Source organism: Suncus etruscus, chromosome 4 (genome assembly GCF_024139225.1).
Source record: "Suncus etruscus isolate mSunEtr1 chromosome 4, mSunEtr1.pri.cur, whole genome shotgun sequence".
Classification (NCBI taxonomy): domain Eukaryota; kingdom Metazoa; phylum Chordata; class Mammalia; order Eulipotyphla; family Soricidae; genus Suncus; species Suncus etruscus.
In genome coordinates this window covers 14,787,890-14,796,882 of record NC_064851.1, presented here as the reverse complement: position 1 = coordinate 14,796,882, position 8,993 = coordinate 14,787,890, and the positions used below count along the sequence as shown (strand labels likewise).

Genomic DNA, 8,993 nt, shown 5'->3' with positions numbered 1-8,993 from the left:
TCCAGCCAGGCCCAAAATCCTTTCCCTTTCCAGAGATGGGAGTTGTTGGGGGAGGAGGAGGAGAGTTTTGAGGTGTCAAAATATAATCATAGCTCAGAGCCGGCGCCTCTGGTGCTGGCTGGAATTTCTAGAGCTTCAAGCTCTGGGCCCCAGCACTAAATGGTCTCCTGGGCATTTCCCCTCTCCCCCCACAAAAAAAAAGAAAGAAAAAGAAAACCACTTTCACAAAGCAGAACAAAGAGTCTTTCTACTCCAAACAGACCGACTCAAAACACAAAACACTCCAGCAGGACTTGCTCCTAGAAGCCCTTCTGTGTCTGGTGTCCCTTTGCAGATGTGCAGTTCCTGTGTCTCTGGGCCTTTTTCCACACCCCCTACTCTATTTTGTCCCCCAGGAACTGCCCCAACACCAAGCCTGTGACCACAGTCCACTGGACACAGTTTCCATGGTAACACGTTAGCCTTTTAATACATTTTTTTTAGGAATGGTGGAAGGCGGGCGGGGCAGCTGGTGGCTGGCACGGGAGGGAGATGGCGAAGGCAGAGCTCCAGGGGGAACCCCAGATCCTTTGCCCATCCTCCAGGTGTCTGAGGCAGATGGCCTTGGTCTCTGGCAGACCCAGGGGGCTCCTCACTCAGGCCTCTCCCCTCTGAGTTCAGCAGGCCCACTGGGGTTCACAGGGTCAGCTGGGGGAAGATGGGGTTGCCTGGGCCCCACGATCCTCCCCAAGCCCTGGCACTCGCTTCACCCCCAGTGAGGGAGCAGCGTCTCCCTGTACTCAGCCCCAGCGGAAGTCCAATGGCTCTACTATCGGGGGACCCAAGGGAGAGTCGACGGGGTGATAGGCCTAGGGACCGGAGCCTTCGAGGAGAGGGGCATGGAGAAGCAGCGGGAGAAGGCAGAGGCGTCTCGTCGATGAAGGTGGTGATCTCCTCCCGGAAGAAGCCAGGCCCTCGTGGGGGACCCCCAGATCCCAGAAGCCCCCCTTCCAGGAACTGGCGAAGGCTAGCCAGCCCCCCACCTTCGGCCTCCTCCTCTTCGTCATCCTCCAGCCTTTGTCTCCTTCCACCCAGGTACTCTGGGGGACCTCCCAGAGCCCGGCTCTGGGGTGGGAGGACTCGAATGTCATCAGAGGACGACCACTTGTGCAGGAAGGAGCCGGGTGTCCTAGGGGTAAAGATGTTGGTTTCATCGTGGGACAGTCGGCGGGACAGAGGAACCTGAGGATAGGAGAAAGGAAGACGCAAAGCAAAGGTCAAAGATGCTGTACAGGGAGAGGGTGAGAGGAGACAGGACTCAGAATACTAGTGAAGGAGCTGCTAGGGGCTAAACCAGTTCCAAACTCATATGGTCCCCAGCACACAGCTAAGAGAAATCCTTGAGCGCAGAGGCAGGCTAGGTGCCCTCCCTCCAAAAAAAAATTCTATTGGGACTCTACAAAATGGCCTCCAACCCCTTCAGCTATCACCCCTCCACCAGCACTAAATGATGCAGGAAGAGATGTGTTTCTTTTTCCCTTTTATTTTGGGGATGGGCACACTCCTGGTTATGCACTCAGAAATCACTCCTGGCTTGCGGGGGACCATATAGGACGCCATCCTAGGCTAGCGCTTGCAAGGCAAACGCCTTACCTCTAGCGCCACCTCTCCAGCCCCTCTTTTTCCCTTTTTGGTTTTTGGGCCACACCAGGCAGTGCTCAGGGCTTATCCCTTGCTCTGTGCTCAGAAATCATTCTGGTACTGCTCAGGGAACCCTATGCTTTGCTGGGAATTGAACCCCCGTCAACCACATGCAAAGCAAGTGCCTTGCAGGCCAGGGTTAGGGGTCAGGATGGCTCAAGAGACAAAGCTCAAAGGCCTAGAGCACTTGTGGGATAAGTGACTCTGGGTATTGCATGTCCCCTACTCCCCCCCAAAAAGAGGGAGACTAGAAAAAAAAGTAGTGAGGCGATCCTGAGTTAGGAGGTGCCATACCTGTAAGTAGTGGACCCGCTCCAGGGGCGGGAAGAGCATGTGCCTTGCAGGCAGCAGCTTCACTTGGGTGGGGTCTCTGCCCCCCACGCCTGTGGCCCCGTTAGCATCGAAGCGAACTTTGCACAAGCGGCCATCCCCATAGTCATCACAGCTGCCGTCTAGGAGAGAAAGTGGCAGAATGGTTACAGACTGTGGAGACCCAGCCTTGCAGCAGCCCAGCTCTGTGGGCACGACTTTCTATGCCTCGGTTGCCTAATACCGCCTACAGGGGACTACTTATGGACAATGCCCCTTTCCCAGCCTAGAAGCCCTTCTGGATTGGCCTGCCTTGGGGGTCCAGCTAGGTAGGACTCAGGGCACGTCTTAAGGGGAAGGGGAGCGTAGGTTCTGTCTAGCAGGGGGCAGTGCAAGGCCAGCCCATCCTGGCCCCCAGCCCAGGGTGGGGGGAGAAAGGGTCAGGAAAGGGCCTCTGGGCTCCCTCTGACCGTCGTCACCATCCTCCTCAGACATGATGGCCACACACTGCTCCCACACGGTGCGCACGTCGGCCCGGTAGCGCTCGCAGGACCAGATGAAGGGCGGCAGCAGCAGCGTCTGAGCCATGGAGCACCAGAGCACGGCCAGCACCATCCAGGGAGGTGCAGAGTCCGACTTGAGGGAGAAGAAACTCACCACCTGGAGGGGCAGAGGGCAGGATCAGGGCTCAGGACTGTGGGCCCCAGATTTTCACTAGGTAGGAGGCAGGTGGGTGAATGGATAGAAAGTCAGGAAGGGTAGGCCTGAGCTAGGTAGAATGGAGGGGACCAGGTAAAATAGATGGGGGAGAATGTTAAGAATAAAGGCCAGGGGTTGGAGAGATAGCATGGAGATAAGGTGTTCGCCTTGCACGAAGAAGGTCAGTGGTTCAAATCCTTGCATTCCATATGGTCCTCCGAGCCTGCCAGGAGCGATTTCTTCTTTTTCTTTTTTTTTTTTTTTTGGCTTTTTGGGCCACACCCGGCGGTGCTCAGGGGTTACTCCTGGCTGTCTGCTCAGAAATAGTTCCTAGCAGGCACGGGGGACCATATGGGACACCGGGATTCGAACCAACCACCTTTGGTCCTGGATCGGCTGCTTGCAAGACAAACGCCGATGTGCTATCTCTCCAGGCCCCAGGAGCGATTTCTGAGCATAGAGCCAGGAGGAACCCCTGAGTGCTGCCGGTGTGACCCAACAACCAAAAAAAAAAAAAAAAAGAATAAACGCCTGGCGTCCCAGGAAAGGGGGCCAGATGGTCCCAGTATTTTCTGCTATCCAAAAACAGAATTGATGCTCAGGGGGTTACTCCTGGCTCTGCATTTGGGGGACCATATAGGATGCTGGAAGTCAAACGACCATCAGTCCTGGGTCAGCACTGTGCAAGGCAAAGTCCTACCACTGTGCTATCTCTGCAGCCCATTTGGGAATATTTTAAAAAACGTTCCCAGGGCCTGAACAACACTTTATCAGATACAGCGCTTACCTTGACTTGCACATGACTGACCAAGGTTTAATGTCCAGCATCGCATAGAGTCCCTGCCACCTCCTCTAGAGCTTATCAAGGTTATCCCTGAGAGCAGAGCCAGCGGGTGTAGCCCAAAAAACAAATAATGAAAAATGTTCCCAGGATGGGCCGGAGTGGTGGCTCAGGCAGTAGGGCGTTTCCCTTGAATGCGCTAACCTAGGACAAACCAAGGTTCGACCCCCATCCCCCGCCACATCCCATATGGTCCCCAAAGCCAGGGGTGATTTCTGAGCACATAGGCAGCAGTAGTCCCTGAGCATCACCGGGTGTGGCTCAAAAACAAAAAAACAAACAAAAACAAAAACAAAAACAAAAAGTTTCCAGGACTGGAGAGATAGTACAAGGCTTAAAACACTTGTCCTGCATGTGCTGTCCCAGGTTCAAATCCCTAACACCAAATTGGATCCGCAGAGCACCATCACGAGTGACCTCTGAGCACAAAGCCAAGAGTAAGTCTGAGCACAGCCAGGTATGGCCCACATACTCCACCCACACACCTGGGGGGGGGATTATTTTTCCATCAGGAATAACTCCTGAGCTCCAGAGGGTGGCCCCAGTTCCCCAAAAGTAAAGGTAAGAAAATATTTTTCCATATCAATGAATAGTCATAGATATCATTTGGAGTACCTGGTTCTTGGTTCAGGGTACATAAATTTTTTGTGTGTATGTGTGGTCACATCTGGCAGTGCTCAGAGCTTACTCCTGGCTCTGCACTCTGGATTCACTCCTAACAGTGCTCAGGGGACCATATAGGATGCCAGGGATCAAACCTGGATCTGCCACATACAAGGCAAATGACTTACCTGTTGTACTATAGCTTCAGTTTTGTTTTTTTTTTTTTTGTCTTTGGGTCACACCCAGCAGTGCTCAGGGGTTACTCCTGGCTCCATGCTCAGAAATTGCTCCTGGCAGGCACGGGGGACCATATGGGATGCTGGGATTTGAACCAACGACCTTCTGTATGAAAGGCAAACGCCGTACCTCCATGCTATCTCTCCAGCCCCAGCTTCAGTTCTTAAGTAAAACAGCTATACTTAAATAAAATAACTAAGGGCTGGAGAGATAGTAAAGTGGGTAAGACACTTGCCTTGCATGTGGCCAACCTGGGCTCAATCCTGGCACACTATATGCATTCCCCGCAGCCCTGCCAGAAGTGATCACAAGGTACAGAGCCAGGAGTAATCCCTGAGCACTGCTGGCTGTGATCCACAAACAAGACAAAAAAATAAAATAAATAGTAATAATGTTCCTGGATCAAATAACTTACCAGGGTTTCCCCTTGCCCAGGCACACCTCAAATAGATTACACAAGACTTTGGGCAAGCAGGAGAAATCTCAGTACAGTAAAGGTGCAGTCAGAGAGAAATCCAGGACTTGGGACAAGATGTGGATACAAAAACCTGCATGGGGGGGGGGGTGTGCTGAGCCCTTGGGGGTAGCCACTCAGCAGTGCACAGAGGCCAGTGCACCTCTGAGCTCTGTGAATCAGGGGATGATCACAACCAGATGGTCAATATAAGGGGGTGAACAGTGGAGCAATAGGAAAGATGATGGAGCTAGAGAATGGGAAATGGAAGCAAAGACCAGGGATGAATGGAGCTGAATGGTGAGAAGTTCATGGGAAGTGATGGAGATAGAGAAGGCGGTGGATGATGGAGCCGCTGGATGATGGAGCCGCTGGATGATGGAGCTGCTGGATGATGAAGCAGATACCTAGCAGATGGGCAGGGAGGTCAAGTGATGGTGCTAGGACCTAGCTATTGGGGGTGCAGGTGGGGGACCCCAATCTCACCAAGATGGGCACCCCTGTGAGTGAGTCATAGAGAAAGACGATGGCGCTGACCAGGTTGGTGACCTGCAGAGATGTCTTGGCTGACTCAGAGCCATCGAGAGAGGAGCGCCGCTTTCCTCGGGCATCTTCCACCACAATGGCTGGGACCTCAAAGGCCGGCCGCATCCCCAAGCCCCCAGGTCCTCCGGCCTTGGAGCCAGCCCCACAGCCTGCTCTCCTGGCCTGCCGAGCCCTCCGGGGCCGGGCCCACAGCGTCTGGTAGAAGGTGATGGCCACGCAGACCAGCCCCATGACAATGCCCCCAAGAAGCAGGAGGCTGAAGCAGACGCCAAAGCCCAGGCCGATCTTGGAGACTATGAACTGGCAGCCACGGGCATAGTAGCGCTCGCCGTTGTTGTGCCAGCCAATGGAGGGCAGCGTGGAGAGGATGAAGCTGACCATCCAAATGCCCATGACAGCGTGCAGTGCCTGCTTCTTGGCATTGCTGAGACGGTAGTTGACGGGCCAGCGCACCATCCACATGCGGTGGTAGGAGAGCGAGGCGACAGTGAAGCAGGTGGCCAGGGCCAGCGTGTAATAGGTGGACACGAAGACCTTGCAGATACTCTCGTTCCAGTCGTAGTCGGACGAGGCCTGGCGCCGGAGCTGCACCACGGCAAAGGTGGTGAGGGGCACAGCCGCCATGAGGATGTGGGTGCCCGCCAGGAAGCAGAGCAGCAACTCCAGGGGTTTGTGCTTCTGCTGCTTGGCCGAGATACTGAGGATAATCCAGGAGTTAGCCAGAAGGGCCAGGAGCCCGCAGGCCAGCCAGGACAAGGCATTGGAGCGCAGGGAGGCCTCCTCGGCGCCCAAGCCGCCCACAGCCATCCTCTCCTCGGCCCCCCCACCCCCCTCAACTCCTAGGGGTGGGGGTTCGGTCTCAGCCAGGAGCTCCACTCAAGCACACCCCCATGATGCCCACAAGCCTGGCACTGACGCCAGGCCAGCCGCCCCTAGGCCACCTCTGCGACTCAGCATTGGAGTGCTCAAGTCAGCTAAGGAAGGGCAGGTCAGAGGGCAGGAGGTGAGGATGGGGTCAGCAGCTCGAGTCCTCAGTCTCCATGCTTGGGGGTACACTTTCTTCAGTGTCCTGGAAGTTAATGGGGGAGACAAGCCAGTGGTGCCCCCGACTATGAAGTCAAGCAGGGAGCTCGGGTCCCCATGCTGGGATTTCCGTGTTTTCTCTTCCTCCGGTTCTGGACCAATAAGGAATCTTCTGGATGGATGCTCCCCAAAAGGTTAGGGAAGTATGGCTCAGCCACCTAGACAGAGGACAAGGGAGAGGTGTGGGGTGGGAGGGAGAGAATCCAGGGAAGGTGCAGCCTTTTCCCCCCTGGAGGTCTTGCTCCCCTCTTCTCTAGAAGGCATTGCAGACTAGGTTTCAGGGGATTCTACAGAACAGATGCCTGCCTTAAATCTAGGGGCTACTGGAGCACCCCACAATATGACAGCTCTGCTTCTCCAAAGTCTGGAGGGAAGAAGGTTTCGATCTATCTCTCAGCCCTTTTGAGTCCTTTCTACGCCCTCAGAGGGACCCTCCTAGGAGCCAACCCCTTTACTCATTGCTCCCCCCGAATCCCTTTCATCAGATAGAGTAACATGGCTTGTTGCTTTTGGTGGATTCACAGGAAATGTCCCCAAGCTCGCTGGGGTCCTGATGGGGGTGTTCTAAAGCTCCTTCCCGCGCCCCAGTTTTCCAGACTCTCTCCAGTGATCTCTTTCCAGCTCATAGGGATCTGAGAAGAAGGAAGGAGTCTAGGACCAAAGGGGGGGCTAGGGAACCCGAAGGCGGGGAAACCGCTGACATCAGAAGCATCCAGAAATGGAAAGAGGGGGGACTAGGGGAAGGAGGAGAGTTTAAGCAGAAGAGAAAGAAGAGGGGGGGGGGGTAAAGTGATAGTATCTGAAAATAGAAGCAACAACCAGAGACCCCTGCAGAGGAGGCTCTGGAAGAGGGGATGATTGGAGGGGGGAGCCCCAATGGGAGATCTAGATGGCAAACCCACATATTGAGTGAAAGGCTGACCCCCCCCCCCATTCACCAGGAGCTTGTGCCTCAGTTTCCCTCTGATGGGATGGGAACCCTGATTTTTAGTAACGCTGAACGTAAGAGGGGGTGGACCTGGGGAGGACATTCAGCTGAAATGACCCCTGGAGGCTGCTGAGATGGAAAAGAGGGGGCTTTCATGACTGGGGGGAGGCCAGGGCAGTAAATTGGGGTGTGGGAAGGTCTGTTTCCAGTGCAGGTCCTCACACCCTGGCCCTTCCCTAGAGTTCCAGGAGCAACCCCACCTTTGTCTTCCCTCCAGAGCCCAATAACCCTAGTTGCCATGGTAATGGCTAGCCCGAGGGGAGGTGGAGGGAATTGGTCAGGAGCGCATCCCCCCCCCATCCCAGCCTCCAACTCCCACCCCTGCCTACAACCCTGGCCCCTTTCTGTCCTGTATACCCCCCTTCCCATCCCTGTCACCCCTACCCCGGCTCAGCTGGTGGGTTTAGGATGAAAGAGATGGGGAGTCCGGGGAGGGAGAGATAAAGGAAGGGAGGGAGGCAGAGGACATGAAGGACAGAGAGAAGGAGGTGAAGGACAGAGAAAGAGCAGAGGCAGGTGGAACTGGGGGACACCGGGAGGGGGACCCCAACCCACCTGCTCAGCCCTGCCCCTAGGGGTGCCGGGGTAAGGTCAGGCGGTTCCTCCCAGCAGCTAGCTACCCCCCCAGGGTGCTCCAGGGCAGAAACAGCAGGTGGCTGGGCATGGCATGGAGGGACATGGCATGGCATGGCATGGCCAGCGGGGTGCGGAGGGAGGGTAGGAGCAGAGTGGGGGGAGAGGGCCCGGCCTGGGGTGGGTGGTCTTACCTGGGGCTGCACCCCGCATTGCAAAGCTGCCTCGGAGACCTCACTCCCAACGCGGCTCCAGCTCTTGCGCCCTCCTCTTCTCCGTCCTCCCTTCCCTCCTCCTCTCCGTGCTCCCCTTCCTCCTCCTCCCCGTCCTCCCCTCCCTCCTCCTTTCCTCCCTCCCTCCCGGAGAGGCTCGGTCCCAGCTCGAGGGGGGTGTCCCCCCTCGCCCCACGGAGCACCACCGTGCGTGGTGGTGCAGGGGCGCTGATGCTTTTTGGGGCGCAGGGCTGGGCGGGGCAGTGGACGGCGCCTGTCGCCGCCGGGGAGGGGGTGGGGGGCGGCTCCCTCGGCGGGTGTCGAAGCCGATCGTGTCCTGCCCCCACCCGCAGTTTGCCGACACGCACCCCAGCTGGTGTTGGGGGGAACCTGCGGCGCACGCTCGCTCGCTGGCTTGCTGTGCGGGGAGGAGGAAGCGTGTGTCACCCTGTGTGTGTTTGTGTGTGTGTGTTTTGGGGGCCACTTGGGATGAAGAGGGAGCTGGGGGTTGCTATGAGCTCCCCCCTTTTTTCTCCCCTCCTGGAATACAAACTCGCCTTCAGGTTGGGGAGCCACAATACTGACATCCATTTGGGGGTCACACCCCTGACAGCCTTTCAGCTTTCTTTTTTCCATCACCACCCCCCCCTCCCAGGACAGTCTTGGTTTTGCACCCAGACACAGAGGGCACTGCCTTTTGGGGTGCCTGGGAGGTCTTCAAGGATGGGTTTTTTTCCCCCAGGGAGACTTCTCCATTTGGATGTGACC

General features: G+C 56.2%; 1 protein-coding gene across 1 annotated transcript; it reads right to left on the bottom strand.

Annotated features, from left to right (window-relative positions):
* Positions 1 to 441: 441 nt before the first annotated feature.
* Positions 442 to 8,447, bottom strand: GPR162 (G protein-coupled receptor 162). Its single transcript, XM_049772018.1, has 5 exons — positions 8,220 to 8,447; positions 5,310 to 6,610; positions 2,460 to 2,649; positions 1,975 to 2,132; positions 442 to 1,221 (listed from the first exon to the last, which is right to left on the bottom strand). Exons 2-5 carry the CDS (start codon positions 6,174 to 6,176, stop codon positions 676 to 678), a joined length of 1,761 nt encoding a protein of 586 aa, XP_049627975.1. The 5' UTR covers positions 6,177 to 6,610; positions 8,220 to 8,447; the 3' UTR covers positions 442 to 675.
* Positions 8,448 to 8,993: the final 546 nt, after the last annotated feature.

Coding starts and splice junctions, on each gene's coding strand:
- GPR162 (XM_049772018.1), bottom strand. CDS start 6,176: ATGGCTGTGGGCGGCTTGGGCGCCGAGGAGGCCTCCCTGCGCTCCAAT. Junction 2,650..5,309: donor TCACAGGGGTGCCCATCTTG/GTGAGATTGGGG, acceptor CTGCCCCTCCAG/GTGGTGAGTTTCTTCTCCCT. Junction 2,133..2,459: donor TGAGGAGGATGGTGACGACG/GTCAGAGGGAGC, acceptor TTTCTCTCCTAG/ACGGCAGCTGTGATGACTAT.